The 15,605-nt window shown below is 28.8% G+C and overlaps 2 protein-coding genes and 2 long non-coding RNA genes across 11 annotated transcripts in view; 2 read left to right on the top strand and 2 right to left on the bottom strand.

Moving 5' to 3' along the window:
* LOC105735530 (protein fem-1 homolog CG6966) overlaps window positions 1–6,887 on the bottom strand; it is a 28,522-nt gene extending 21,635 nt beyond the window's left edge. Inside the window, exon 1 of the mRNA XM_012486836.3 lies at window positions 6,414–6,887. Coding sequence (XP_012342290.1) covers window positions 6,414–6,497 — 84 coding nt within the window. The 5' untranslated portion in view covers window positions 6,498–6,887. The remainder of the gene's footprint in view (window positions 1–6,413) is intronic.
* Window positions 6,888–8,249: 1,362 nt separating this feature from the next.
* Window positions 8,250–10,172, top strand: LOC147657770 (uncharacterized). The gene is made up of 4 exons (XR_015291830.1): window positions 8,250–8,681; window positions 8,893–8,915; window positions 9,082–9,605; window positions 9,874–10,172. It is a non-coding gene; the product is annotated as an uncharacterized LOC147657770 (long non-coding RNA).
* On the bottom strand, window positions 8,787–13,542 carry LOC147657771 (uncharacterized). Its single transcript, XR_015291831.1, has 2 exons — window positions 13,409–13,542; window positions 8,787–9,229 (listed from the first exon to the last, which is right to left on the bottom strand). It is a non-coding gene; the product is annotated as an uncharacterized LOC147657771 (long non-coding RNA).
* A 1,227-nt stretch (window positions 13,543–14,769) lies between these two features.
* gro (TLE family member transcriptional corepressor groucho) overlaps window positions 14,770–15,605 on the top strand; it is an 87,627-nt gene continuing 86,791 nt past the window's right edge. For 5 of the 8 annotated variants that reach the window (XM_012486835.2, XM_012486831.2, XM_012486830.2 and 2 more), the window contains exon 1: window positions 14,771–15,071. The gene's annotated coding sequence lies outside the window, so the exon portion shown is untranslated. Of the gene's footprint in view, window positions 15,072–15,605 lie in introns of all 8 variants that reach the window. The other 3 variants (XM_086907311.1, XM_012486829.2, XM_012486832.2) reach the window with 1 other exon arrangement.

Here is a 15,605-nt window from a genome sequence, read left to right on the forward strand (position 1 = left end):
TCGTTTCATCTACGAGTTTATTATATCGTGGCAATATTTTAAGTGGATGAAATTAATCTCTTGAGAGATATTGGCACGCATACGTATGCTTAATATTTCTTTAATTTAAAAATAATTTTGAAATGATACAACGATTATTTTTATTTGAAATTTCAAAATATTTTTTATTATCTATAAATATATTTTAAATATATAATTGAAAAATAAAAAATAATTCATTTTTTGCAATTTTAAATAAATATATTCTTGAAAAGATAATAATAGATAATAAATGATTTATTCCATAATCAATTTTCCACTTAATATTATTTTATATAGGAAAATATAGCTTAATTCGTGTGAATTGTTTACTAAGAATAAAATGTAAATTCTTTATGGATAATTAATTTCAATTTTTTATCGATTCTGGAATATTTTAAGTAATTACTAATTGAATTCTTCGAATTAATTTGCAAATAATTGAAAAACATCGTTCAATTTCGTTTGAATTGGTGTTATAAAAGAATAATATTAACAGAAAATAAAATATTTATGTAATATTTAGAAATTTCTTGATCTTAATTAATTTATATAAAACTTAAAGCAATCATAATCGATGATGTTATCGATTGAATGAAATTAAACGGCAACTATACCCGCTCAATTTCTAAATATTTGTGAGAAACGAATTTTAAATATTACTGCAACCAAATATTGGAACGCAATGCAAAACAAATAAGAGTATTCTATATATTTCTGTTCAAATTTATTTCACTTGTTAATATCTATGAATAAACTGAAGGATACATCGAAATGACGTTTTGGACTTATATATTTGTAATTACAATTTATAATTTATAGATATTTTATACATCAGATATTTCTATTTTGTTGAAATACATTCTCAAGATTAATTATTGTAAATATTAAACCATTACGAGAAAAAAATTTTTTTTTTTTTAAAACTCGTAATATGTTGAACGAAATAAAAAAATATAAATATACTTTTGTGATAATGATGTATATTGAAAATCAGGATGTAATCAACGATGAAAAAAAATTTGAAGGAAAGATAAAAAAAAAATAAAAAATACAAATCTATTCATAAACACGTATTAATAGTAAAAATCTGCAAAATCATGAAGTATATACTTGTAATAATAAATTTCCTTGTATAATAAAATTTCCTGTGAACCAAAAGCGTTCTAAGCTTTTATATGTAATTTTCTACGCATCTATTGTTCATTCCGATAAAAACATCATTGGAATTACCGTGTTGCAAACTCGATAATCGGGGCTATCAAGGTTTTAATAAAATCCGGGTAACAGATTGATTTCCTCGTGTCATATCAAATAACAGTGAACGATTTTTTTCCTTTTTTTTTTTTTTTTTTTTTTTTACGACCACATTGCAAAATTGCACTGAAATTTTACATATCTATTATAATACAAAGATACTAAATAGTATACGAGAATCATTCGTTACTCGTTACAATACAAAGAGGAAAAACATTTAACGAATTTAATTTTTTATAACAATCATCATCTTGTGTAATTTTCTTAACAATGAATCGGAAAGATAAAAACATTGCGATATCGTGAAAACTTGAACGTAGAAGTTGGCTAATCATCATAGTTATATACGATGATTTTATGCAAAATGAAATGCATAAAATCGATTATTTTTTCCATAATTGAATATTAAAATACATAAATTTAAATAAATAATTAATAACTTTATTTATCCTTTATTTATCCTAGCATATACTTTTTTTAAATTACGCTTCTAACAATATGAGATTCATAGACAATTTTTTTATTGATATATTATTGATTCGGAAAAGTAATAGAATTCTATTTGGAAAAGAAATACAATTGTACTTTACAATTATACGAATGTGTATATAAAAAAATAATTGCATATTGTACATTAGTTACATATTAATATGAAGTTTTCTTTGAAGAAAACTTAACTATTAAAATTAAAACTATTAAAATATCTTCATTCGTTATTTTTATTCCATCCTCTGTAAGCATTAAATCTTAGTCTCTAGATAAATTATTAATGTTTTTTCTACAGCATATTTTTTTCAATAACAAGATAAATACGAGTTAACTTGACACTGATCAATAACGTTTGAGCATGAATAAACGAGTTTACTCTTGATCAATCAACAATGTGTTAATTGAATCGATACGATGACTGGCATATTTTTTATATTTTTCTTCCTTTTAAGCCTTGTTAGTTGGCTTTCGTCAAATTAAAACAATTTAAATTTAAACAAACTTGAAACCTTTTTTTATCAATGTGAATCTATGTTATTTACAGTTTGTAATTATAAAGTTATTAAAAATTTCTAATATTTTTCATTCTTCTTTTTTTTTCAAGTAATATCAATTCATTCGAGAAAACTCTAATAGTGAAATTTTTTTATTACACACATTATAATAATTTATGTCTTAGATAAATAAAATATTTTTTATATCAATTTATTTTGCAATATTATGATTTGTAATATTTAAAAAAAAATTAAAAATTATTTCAAAATTAATGATTTGCAGAATTTATTGAATGAAATTGTTAATTGACAAGATACATATGTTTATGTATATGTTTCTGTTTAAAAAATATATGAGATAGAAATAGATAAAATATAGAATTTAAAAAAATCTACATTAAATTGATGAAATTTTTAAACATGTCACTTTTATATAACAGAATTAGATTGGAAACTTGATATTTCATTAATATTAAATAATTTAATTATACAACAGCATAGCAACAATTGAATTTCTATATTTTAAATTTAAATAATATAAGCAGTTAGATATGTTTGTACTATAATTTGCATATATAATACGCATATTTAATTTGCATATTTAATAATAAAAATATATAAATGTTGCCATTATTAATTCAAGATAAGAAAAATACAATAAACGAAGCATTTATAAATATTTTATGTTGATTTATAATTTTATATGTCATTAAAAATTATCATCTGATTTGAAACATATTATTAATGAGAATACGTATTACTTATTTTGAATGAAATTATCGTTTCAAATTTCTAATTCTTAATTTAAAAAATAATTAATATTAAGATTAATTTAATAATATTTCCAATTTCGTGCAATTTATTTTCCTTGTCCTTTGTATAATATAATACTTCACTTTTGAATATTTTCTTATAAAATTAATAAAATGAATCGACTAATATATAAAAAAACATATAGCTCCATATAAAAAAAATATTAATGATTTCGAAAAATTTTCATTTCCAGAATAAAATCAAGTCAATCAAGTATAATAAGATATAACTATCATAAAATCAAGTATATAACTTAAAACTATTTATCTTTATTTTATGATATCTTTTTCTATTTATTAAAATTCCATATTTTCTATCTATTAAATTTCCATACTTTAAATATTTAAAAGTTATAAAGATAAAACTTCGTTAAGTTAAGTAAAAATTCCTATGTAAATTAATTCCTATTAAATTATATGTAATTATATTTATATTATAATCACTTCGTCAAATTAATCGAACTTAAACAATCTCAAATCAAATAATTTAATTGTACGAATATAAATATGAAAATCGTATGAATTCAATTTTTCAATCGTACATATTTTCACCGATTAATTTCAAATATTCGTTTTCACATTCAAGAACGCATTACGAATCGCATGTACGAAAAATTACGAATTAACAAAAATTATAAAGACGCAATGACAGATGGTGATATTGCTACAAGTCACTAAAGCGTCTTTTATAGTCCTATCTTTTGAAAGTTTTTAGTGGATCACCAATAGTGCTCTTGTTTAAAATCAATAGCTTGCTTTCACAATTTTTTTGCGAGTGCTAGAAAACTGAAGTGAGTAGACCTAGATCAGGTATAACGGTAATCTGAATTAATATCTGTCAAGAATATAAAGGCACATGATGGAAATATGGGATACAAACATATGTACATATGATATATGCTCTTTTGCGTTACATTATGATTCATTGCACTTAGGTTAATGAACCTTTCGTTATCGTAAAATTTATAAATCCGGTTTACTTTGCATAATACTTTTGATAAAAGTTAAAATGTGTACACATTATGTTCGTAATAATTTAAATTGAATACTTAAAAAAAAAAAAAGAAATCTTTTCTTTAGGAATATTATATAAATTTTAAAGAATCAGAGAATATTAACATTATTGTGCAGCATGTATTAACCGTTGGTTCGAAACAATGAATTTGTCATTAGACAGAGACACTAGAGGAATATGTACGCGACATGTTAACACTATATGTGCATTATAACAATGTGGCTACGAGATTACCGTATTAACTTCACTAAATTATCAAACTTCACTAAATTATCAAACTTCACTAAATTAACATTTAAATCAATATATCGATATTGACCCACATTAAAATATTATCATTTTAATTCGAAACATGTGATTATTGTTTTCTACAAATTATCATATCTCTTGTGATTTATTGATTAATATTAAAAATAATTATTATACTAAATTACGCATTCTATAAAATATACGTATAAAAACTTTAGTTTCTGTTTTACATTCGAAAGATTTTTTCCTATTATATTAATAATTTTGTGTGTGTGTGAGAAAGAAAGAGAAAAAGAGAAAAAGAGAAATTTGATGTTTCTATTATTACATTTTTTCATTGCTTTTAATAAATCAACTAGCTTGTATAAATCACTATAATAGTCTCTTCGTTGCCCATTTTGTTCCACGTTTCAACTTTACCCTTATATTCCACCTATTACCCTTATATTCCACCTATTACCTATATATATATATAAATACCATATAAAAGGCATGTATATAGATGTAGATATACATATCTAACTAAGCAGACTTCCCATTAGTGTCTATGGATGTCTTAATCTGCTAAATATAACTGCTGTTTGTCCTAGCTATTTTCTACTCAAGATAAATGGGCATTAAGAATACAGAAAATCTTTTTTTTTTTTAATTATAATAAGTTTACAGGAAAGAAGATGATGAATCTAATTTTTTTTCCCTTTTTTTCGTTTTTTAACATTATCGCGATGCATATCCTATACACATCTGTACAAAGTAAGATAAAATTGGTAGAAGGCCAATCATATTCAAAGTTTCGTAATGTATTAATATATGTAAGGGATATCATTAAAATAGTGTGTATTCTGAATAAGCACATGCACTCATGTAAAAATAAAAGAAAAAAGAGAAGAAAAAAACATTCTCGATTCAATAAGATTATTTTGAAACAAGAAAATATTTTAGATTTTTTAATAATCTCTGATATACTTATGAATGATTATTAATATAATAAAAATAATAAAAATTCATTAATTTTGTAAGTATACAAGAATTTGATTATGATTAAAAAATATTTACCTTACAGAAACGCAGTAAATATTGTTAACTTCAACGTTTGACTATTTCTATAGAAATTTATCAATTAATCAAGAGTAAAATATTATAATATATTAAAAATAATTTCATTTAATAAATATTTGTTTATCAATAATCATTAGAAAATTAAGAAACAAAGTTATAATTAAGTAGATTTATATGAATTTAATTATACGAATTAAATTTGTTATAAAATAATATACATATGTAAGAATAATAACTAAAAGCGCTGTGATCGACCGACATTAGAAAACCGGAAACGAAGTATTGGCGCGTTCTTTGTCTTATAATTTAACGAAGAATGACATTGTTGAAAAAAAGCAAATTATTATTTTACAAAAATAAAATAGTATCAGAATATATAAATATATTTTTTGTATTTATTTAATAATTTTTTTTAATAATAAACATTATAATTATAATATTTAAATTTGTTCTTTGAAGCATCAAAGTTGTTAATAATCTTTTTAATAAAAATATTTTATATTTTAATAATATTTATTGTTTCTATTATTAAATTTTTATTACGATATGTACATATTATATTTCAATTTTATATTGATAAAATAAAAATTGAATAATTTTGTATATTTAAAACAATTCTAATAAAATTTTTAACTTTAAATGTTAACCTATAAAAAATTTATGTATTCGTTTTTAATATATAAAATGATCCATCAATCCGATGCATTAATAATCATATAAAATTTTAAAATATGATATTATTAAATAATATTTAATTAATGCAATTAACGATTAGCTTATTAAAAAAAAAATGAAATACTTTTATCGATATTTATCTTAAAATAAATTTACATACTTATAACATGGTTCGAGGTTATTTATAGATACCTATAACTATATTTAGAATAGGGTATTTTTATTATACCTAAAGAAAGATTTTCCCTGAATGGATATGCCATGAAATGAAATGTAAAATGTGGCTGTTGTATATTGTAGATAAAGTTTATACACTATATATTCAAAAATTTAATCGAGGCTTACCTTTAAGCGTGCCAATTTTCCTTCTCTCACAACATTATACATGACATTTTTAATATCCATTTCGCATAAAATCAATTGTCGCATACAATGCCTTTGAATAACACTATTTAACCTTCGTATCGTAGTTCTTTCTGTTCACGGCTGGTATTTCTCCTTGTTCAAAAGCACGGCAAATACGTTGAATAGTCTTGTTCGTCACTCGCGATCTCTTTTATCGAAAATCACAGCAGTGACTCATCTCATGTTGCGAATAAGAGACGAATGAAATAATGTCCGAATGATCAACGATTACCGCTAATGTTTCTCACTTCTCGAGAGCAGTTTTACAGTTAGATACGCGCGCGCGCATATACACAAGCATCGGATCAATTCCTCTCTTCAAGCGTCTTGTTTCGGTCGTTTTGCGAATGCACCTCTCATTCGGTCATCAGATGGCGATACCTGTACTTTCACTTCAACAGTTCATCAACAACTAAGCTCAAGTTGCCAACTACATTGAATCACTCGTTTAGTACTAGATGCCAGTTGTTTACTATTTCTATCTCTCTTTCCTTCTTGTTTCTGGTTAAATATACTTCATTTATTTCATATTTAAAATTACCATTGTATATCTGAACAAGCAATATATTAAATTTAATTTTTTAATGATTAGAAAGAATTAATAATATTTATTATTATTGTATATTATTTTATAACAAATAAAAAAGTTTGTCATTATTATGTTTCTGTCTTTGTCATTATTATGTTCATTTACATCAAAAATGTTAGTTCGAAAATTCGTCAACAGATGGCAACACAATGCAAGTTTTGAGAAATGTCGATAATAAAATATGTTTTTTCTTATATATATATATATATAAAACTTAAAAAAAAATTTAGATAAGATATTTATTATAAATATTATTATATTTTCTTATCTTAACATTTTTTAAATATAAATAATATATTATTGTTTATGCCTGTATCACATAAAGTTAAAAATTGTTTTAGTTAAAAATTATTTTTTAACAATTGTATTAATGATACAATAAAATTATATTTTTTATTTTTACAAAATTTCAAAATATTGAGAGTTCTCAAATATTCAAACATTTCCAATGTTAATTTATTTTGTATTTTAATTTATTGCTGTTGTAACTACAAACATCATGTATTTGTATTATCAATTTTATTGATTATTAATCAACAAATTATAATCTATATGAAATTAAAAATTTAATATAAAAATGATATTCAAACATTTGAAATAATATAAATTTAAAAGAAAAATGTATATAAATTTTTTATATAATTTTTTTTGTTAAATATTTATTATATATTTTAGATATTTATTATAATATTTTCAAAATCATTTACACTATAAAATATAATTATCGCTTGTGATAATAAAAATATTTCATACAGATATAAATCTAATAATAAATAGATATATTAATTTTTAAAAAAAATTGTATTATAAAAAATATAATTTTTTATTTTCTATTATTTCGATCTAAAAATTTATTGTAATGTTATTAATATTTAAAATATTTAATAAAACTAATGAATTTCATTTCATTTATATTCATTATATATTAATAACAAATTATATACAAATTATTTTTACAAACAATTTTTAATGATTCCTCAGTTATATTTTTCTGCATAATTTGACAACGGAATATATATTTTATATGCATGTTATTTTATATGCATTAGAGCATCATTTGCAACTGTTAAAATAAAAAAAAGAGCGAGGAAAAAGTGAAATAGTAAAACTGAAGGAGTCGTTAAGTCGGCACTTCACTCTCGATTTTAACGCCTCGAAGTGACGCACTCTTGCATCAAGTGCGTTTTAGTTCGTCCTACATTTTCGCCAATATCAGAAGCATTACTTTATTCCAGTCTCAACACTTTCGACAGACTTACGTCAGTAGCTTTTGAACATATCTCAATTTTCTTACAAGAGAATATTATTAACAAAATGCTGTTATTTGTTCTTACCAATTATCGATTAATCCTAAAGATCGAAACCTCTAAAATTATCGATTCTGTCAAACATGTCGTACATATTAGTCGTATATATATAAATATTATAGGTTAGTTTTTATATATTTTATATAAATAAAATTTACATCAAAGATATAAATAAAATTGACGATATAAATAAAATTGATCAAGAATATAATTTATGTAATATTCTATGTTAAGTCATAATATCTCTTTGAAATGACTATGGATTTTAATTGTTCTATGAACAATGATCGATATAAAGGGTATTATTAACAGGTATAATTAATTTTATTATTATTATTAAAGTATAATTAAAGATATATATATGTATTTAAGTATATGTATAATGATGATAAATATGTAAACATATAAAAAACAAAATGTTTTAACTTTATACTTTATTTACAAGATATGTTTTACATTTACATCTGTCTCATCTCATTTTTATATATACATAATTACGATAACGTTTGCTTTCTTGTTATAGCTCGAGATATTATTATATACAAGGTAATTTCAAAATCTTTTTATAAAATGTAAAAGTCTATTTTACTATTTATTATAAAATGAAGAAAAGAAGCATCATGTACATTAAAATTATCAGAATCTTTAAATTAACTTTTTTTTTAATAAATAAAATAATGACATCAAAATAATCAAATATATAATTTTACAGATATTAACGTTACAATCATAACTTACATCACAAAGGCTAAGCTATAGTACCAAACGTTTCCCAATTATCGAAATGGAGAGAAGTTAAACGAGAAGACGGCAGTGTTTCGTTCTCGTTGCTTTCTTTTCTTTCCCAGCTTGCGCATTGCCTGTTCATACAACGAAAGGATAGGCGGTGTAAAAATGAGTATAGAAAAGGGCGCGTGGGTGGTAGATGGGTCAGAGACAGAATGAGATGGCTGATAGATGGAAAAAGAATCCTGAGTGTATGTGAGTGTGCGCGCGCGTTTGCCACAGCATGTATATGAAAGAACAGCTGGAAAAAAGGTGTATACAATACAAACAGTACTGTCACACCGAGCTTCGCCAGAGGAATGAAAAACAGTCACCAAGTCTTCGTAAGACTGGCGTTTTCGGTGACAAGACCAGTTGGAAGAATAAGAAATGAGTCTTATAACGGTAGCCTTGCTACCGGTATAAGATTATTTGAAAATTATAAAACTCTGATCACGTATATTGTGCGAGGTTAGGTCTAAATATTATTTTTTACATATTTAAATTCATATTTAATTTACATATTTAATTTAAAAATTTGATAGTTTGATAATTTGAAATTTATTTTCGTAACAATTACTCGAATAATAAATACGATTGATATTATAAATCAAACATTTGTTATTCGATTAACAAATAAATATATATATTTAATGATGTACATTTAACGATGTATACCGTAATGATGCACATAAATATATTGTCCGTTCTTAAAGTTCATTATCTCGTAACTCAACAGAAAACTACTCTATGATTTCCTTTGAAGACAGATGTCGTTGCGTTCTTCATAACGGCTTGCCAAGATAAAAACGGAATTGAAAGAAACACGGTACAGAATAAAGAACTGCAAAGTTATTTGAAGAACAAAACTTTGTTACTCTGAAAGAAAGCTTCTTGTATTATACATCCGAATTATGTATGTACGTTTCGCGTGCAATAGGTAAGTTATCTTGTCAGTCGTAACATACGCATAATTGGTACTTGCAAGGAATTCAAAGATATATGTATAACCTACAATAAATCCATCACAAAAGAAAATAACTACTTGGTTTTTCCGCATGCTACAAAGACTTTAAGTTAGTCCGCTTATTGCGATTTAGATTGGATCAAAAAAAGGAAAGTATTACTTTTAAAGTTTGGTTTTCATTCATATCATTATGAATATAAGTAGAAACATCGTTAAAAAAAAACATAATTAAGTTATTGGGATAAAGCAATCGAAGAATGCTGTGACGTTTGTACGCCGTTAATCCATATAAACAAGGCATGACAAAGGAATCCCTCTGCTACCTAATTACCATACGAATATTGAGCGAACATCGTCTGTACTGTGAAAATACGATATCGCGAACATTTCAAACACTCGAGATAAGACCGTTCTATCCCATTAACCAGTTCCTTTTTTTATCTTTGATGAGAGACGTAGCTCGGCAGCGAATCGTTCCCCGTAGCAAGAATGATTATCCGAACTGTTCGCGTGTTTTACAGGATTTTCAGGGGTTCGTGTTCACCGGAGTGGTGCAAGTTAGATATATAGACCCCTTTTACGATGCCGATAGTAGATGATTCCAGCGTGGTATACCCTAAGAATGGCAGTACTCTTCAGGGAAACAACTTAAAGGCGACTCGTGCCGACAGTGCTTCCAGCAAATACGGAGTTTTATATTTAAAACATTCTAGAGACACGCTCCATTGTTCTAACTTCGCATCAACGTAATATCGTCTTACGTTGCTCTTCTCTTTAATACATCGTTGCATGCGACTTCGTTGTATAACTCAACAAAAGATATACCTATCGATTTTCTTGACAACAACTTTCAACTGTGTAATACATACACCGTATTTGCTCCAATTACCGGCAAAATTACGAAGGCCTCCGACATTCGTTTGGCTCGTTATTAGTCACGCGATAAGAAACCAATAATTTCGCATGCGTACGCAAAAACGTTTACGTTCCTCCGTTATTTCTTTGCTCGCATGATTTATGAGAAAATTAATTAGATGATATCCGCGGTGAACGACAATTCGAGCGTAGAGAAAAGAAGTAAGAGACGGCAAGCTTTCGCTTTAAGTGCTTTAAATAAACGATTAATCATCGATGTAATTATAACGAGGATGAGAGAAGGGAAGCGGGATCGTGCGGCTTTCACGATTTCATTCACCATTATCGATACATACTATATATACCTATATACAATATATATATATACATACTATATGTATCAAACTATCGATGAAACGAAATTGTACGAGGCGAGTTATTATTTTAAGAAACGCATTGCTTCCTTTCTGTCTACACGACGCGACGCCAGAGGAAGTTTCGCGAATATATCAGCTAAAGGTTTCCAATTGCATTTATGGCTTTTCTCTCTGTCTCGTTTCGTCCCTTCCTCCCTCTCTATGCCTCTCTCTTCCTCTTTCCCGCGCTTCTTGCGTATACCGACAAATAGCATTTCGTTTCTGTGCACAAGTCGTTTCTTTGCAACCTCATTGCACGCTGCGTCCGTGTGGGTGACCACCGGTGCTACGTAAATATGGTTATACGACGTTGTACGTTGATAATGAACGCGCGCGTGTTCGTGCAAAAGTGTAGTGGGTTGCGGCTTGTGGTAAGGGCTCGGAAGAGGGATCGAGAACCGAAGCACAATGCACCGAAGGTGGGAACAGGAGAGGGAGAGAGAGGAAAAGAGATAGAACTGGAGGGAAAGACAGTGTACATGTACATTGCGTTTACGGTACGCATACACCACGCGTAACACGTTCATGGATGCTTCTGCGACTGATAGTCGAATAGAAATAAGTAAATGAACGTATACGTGTGTATATATATATATATACGTCGCGTCGTTTTTGTACGTGATTTACTTAACGAGAAATGGACAGACTTGCATGCCAAAGTATACAAATTTATCATTTTTGAAGTGAACGATAAATGTTGTATATTCTTCCATGTTTTGTCACGATAAATTTAAAAAATTTAAAGATATATTCACGCTTGACTTCTTGATTTGAACGGTATTTAACATTTTAACATCGATTGTTTTGATAGTTGATAAAATATTTAAAAATAAAAAAAAGAAAAATACGATAGTACAATATCAATTTCGCAGATTAAATAGAATCTAATTTGATATAGTAGGGCAAAGGATTGATATGCGATGAGTGGAGAGAAAAAATTTTTAAAGAAAAAATTAAAATTGAAATTAAATGTTTAAACAGATTTAAATTGATCAGATTTTAATGTACAATTTGTCAAAATAAAAAATTGTTCAATGATTTTAATTGAATAAGTTCGAATCCCGAAATTGTGGCGAGCGAAATCATATTAAAGAAAATCGAAGTAACGATGAAGTTTTCTTTCCTTTAATCCGCTCTTTCAAAGCTCTTTGTCGGAGTTCCCTTCAAAAAATGTCAGTCTACCGTTGCAATGTGGATTGAATGAAATCCTGTGGAATGAAATCCTTCGGTACAACGGAGGGTGCGCCCTGCGCTTCACAAACTAGTTTTATGATATCCCACCGACACCTACCATGCTAATCCACCCACAAAGTTTTCTTCAGCTGTTTACTCGCCTCCTGGCTACACCTCTCCGTCACACCGCTATATAACTGCTATCGTGGATATAACATAATTTTCCTCCTCGAACTATACACGAATCGATACAATAAATGCAGCAGATTCCAAAGGGCGAAGTAACAGCAATTTCAGTCGGCGTTTAATCACGCGATATTTCATTTATCCGCTATATATTACCGAGGCTAAATGTTTTACGGTTATTGCATTCTTGAAATTGATGTGTCAATAAACAGAATAACGCTCGCACAAAGGTGTGCTAAATTCATTTCACAATATCATCATTGACGTGTTATCAGTACGACTATTTCCTTGATAAAAATGCGTCCCGAACCCTTTATCCTTGTAGACCTTCGTTATTGTAATGAAGAATTTCCACGATTGCACGCACACATTTTATCTATAAACCGTTTCGTATTTTGCACGATTAGAGAGAGAGAGAGAGAGAGGGGGGGAGAGAGAGAGAGAGAGAGGGGAGAGAGAGAGAGAGAGAGAGAGAGAGAGAGAGGGAGAGAGAGAGAGGAATATGGGTATTGGAATTTCAGAAAGCCAAGTCGCAGGTAGACAGCCTGATTTAGAACATCCCCAGTTGGCGGGCGTTTAACCGAATCGAGGATTCATCTCCTCGCGCCCTCAAAGCGCAGCAGACACGATGTATGAGCAGTGTGTAATATGATGAGCACACACACACACGCACTCACCACGCTTGGAATATCACCTTCACCATTGCATCGCTTGCACCCACCTAAAGGTCTCTCCTTACATTGCCGGTTGACTCGTGTTGTCCGGCTCTAGCACTTTGACTCACTCTGTCTTTGTCCTATGCGCGCTGCCGACACTCCGTACATGCGACACACAAGCAACGTTCGGCACTTGGTTCCGGTACTCCTCCTTCTACGCCTCGTTGCAGTTAAGTGCAAGCAGGACGCGCGCAGAGAGGCAGTCTCTGTTGCTCTACAGGAGTCGGGGAAACGCAGATGCGACGATCGCGGTATACACGGTTAAAAGAGAGATGAAACGAGAACGAGAGAATGAAGAAGATGAATAGAGATGGAGAACAAGAGACATATGTATGACAAAAGATAGGTGCGAGCGAAACAACGATAGCGATGATGCGGTGCACCTGTAAGACAGAGGCGGAAAGTTTGAAGATAGAACGAATAAGTGAGACAAACGACGAGAAGAGGTAGAAGATCAAGAAACCGAAGTGCGACAGAGATCAAATGATATGTCTCATCTTCTGTATACGTGCAAAGAGGATAGAAAGTGAGAGGATACTACTATTGAGTGCGAGCGAGACACCTAAAAGCAGAGGTGTCGATAAAGATTTTTTAAAGTGAGAAATTATATCTCGAATAATCGTGACAAAGGAAACAAATATAACAAACGACATAACAAAGGAAAACGATGTTTTTATAAAATAAATATTTAAACAATTTAGAACGCTATTCGTTGTATATTTAACGTATATATCTTTAAATATGCGTGAACACGTGGTTAATAAATAGAAATTAATAGAGAAATTATGTAAGATTAAATTTGTTTTCTTTTCATGTCGAATATAAGTTAAAATATTGTTTTCCTTTATGCGCTCAAGAAAGAACTCCGTGACAAAACTTCGTTAAAAAGTTGCGGAGAGTGTAAGACATCGGTAGCGTGGTGTTAGTAAGTTAAATAGCTATTAAAATTTCCGATAAGAAGCCGTATCGAGTGAGATCTTTCGTGGACCGTTTTAACGTAGAATGCGAATCGTTCGATCGATATTGACGTATCTTTGAACGAGGAGAAAACTTGTAATTTCATAATCATTATGAAATTAGCCATTATTGGTTTCTTCGATATAAGGAAACAACGAATCGCCCCTGTCGGTCGACGCCCTTGACTCGATGAACTGAGAAACGAGTCGAAAAAGGACAGAGATGAAAAGAAAAGAGATGCACATTCCGTTCTCTGTGTACATTTGTGTCCCCTTATTGGTGTGTCAGTGTCGTTGCCGTGGTGGATAGTGTTAGTAGCCGCTCATTGGTGTTCGCCGCGGCGGCAAGCGGCGTTCACACGTTTCCCGTCATCCACTTCGGTACCCGGCTCGCAGTCGAGCGTCGTTCGTTGTACGGTGCGGTTGTGACGTTCGCGATTCGTCTCGACGCTTTATACGTCGATATACGTATATATATGTGTGACATTGTGCACGCGTTTTCTTTTTTTCTTTAGACTATACATATATATATATATACATGAAGTGTTTGTGATAGTGCGAGAAAGAATCGGTGTGTGTCGGTTATATTTTTCGCATAGTGCCAAGGTGGATTAAAGACGTATCTCCCGAGGAAACAAAACGCGAAGAAAACGAACTACAGACCAAAGGTATTATTTACTGACAGCTTTTTCTATTGACCATTCTCAGTTCGTTTGTTGCCAATGAGAGAAATTATTGTTTGCTGCGTCATTTAACATATTCGCGATAGATTTTTATGTAAACACAAACGCCTTATCATCGATTTTGTTCGCGTGTATATATACCAAATTATTTGAAATCGTGATAATCGAGATGTAACTGAATATTTGTTTAACGATGCACGGTATTCCATATAAAAAAGGATGATATTTTGTGTATTATCTAACAAAACGTGTTAATCTTTCTACTTTCGAAAATTATGATATTAATTACTTAGATTTTTTATATATATCGTCACATGGTGGAAATATCTAATCATGTATGTTATTTGCCAATAACATTTTGCCGTATCGTGTAACATTAACCTTGATAATTGCTTTCTGTTGTTTTGCTTCGTTGCCAGCTCAAATGGGCGGTAATTATAGAAATGTTAGCAGATTTTAATAATATTTTACGTTATGTCGGAAATTACGTGTTTGAGAACGACGTAGTTGCAGGTACAT

The sequence above is a fragment of the Apis florea genome, unplaced genomic scaffold (assembly GCF_048593485.1).
Source record: "Apis florea isolate Af1SG1 unplaced genomic scaffold, ASM4859348v1 contig_2839_pilon, whole genome shotgun sequence".
NCBI classification, from domain to species: Eukaryota; Metazoa; Arthropoda; class Insecta; order Hymenoptera; family Apidae; genus Apis; species Apis florea.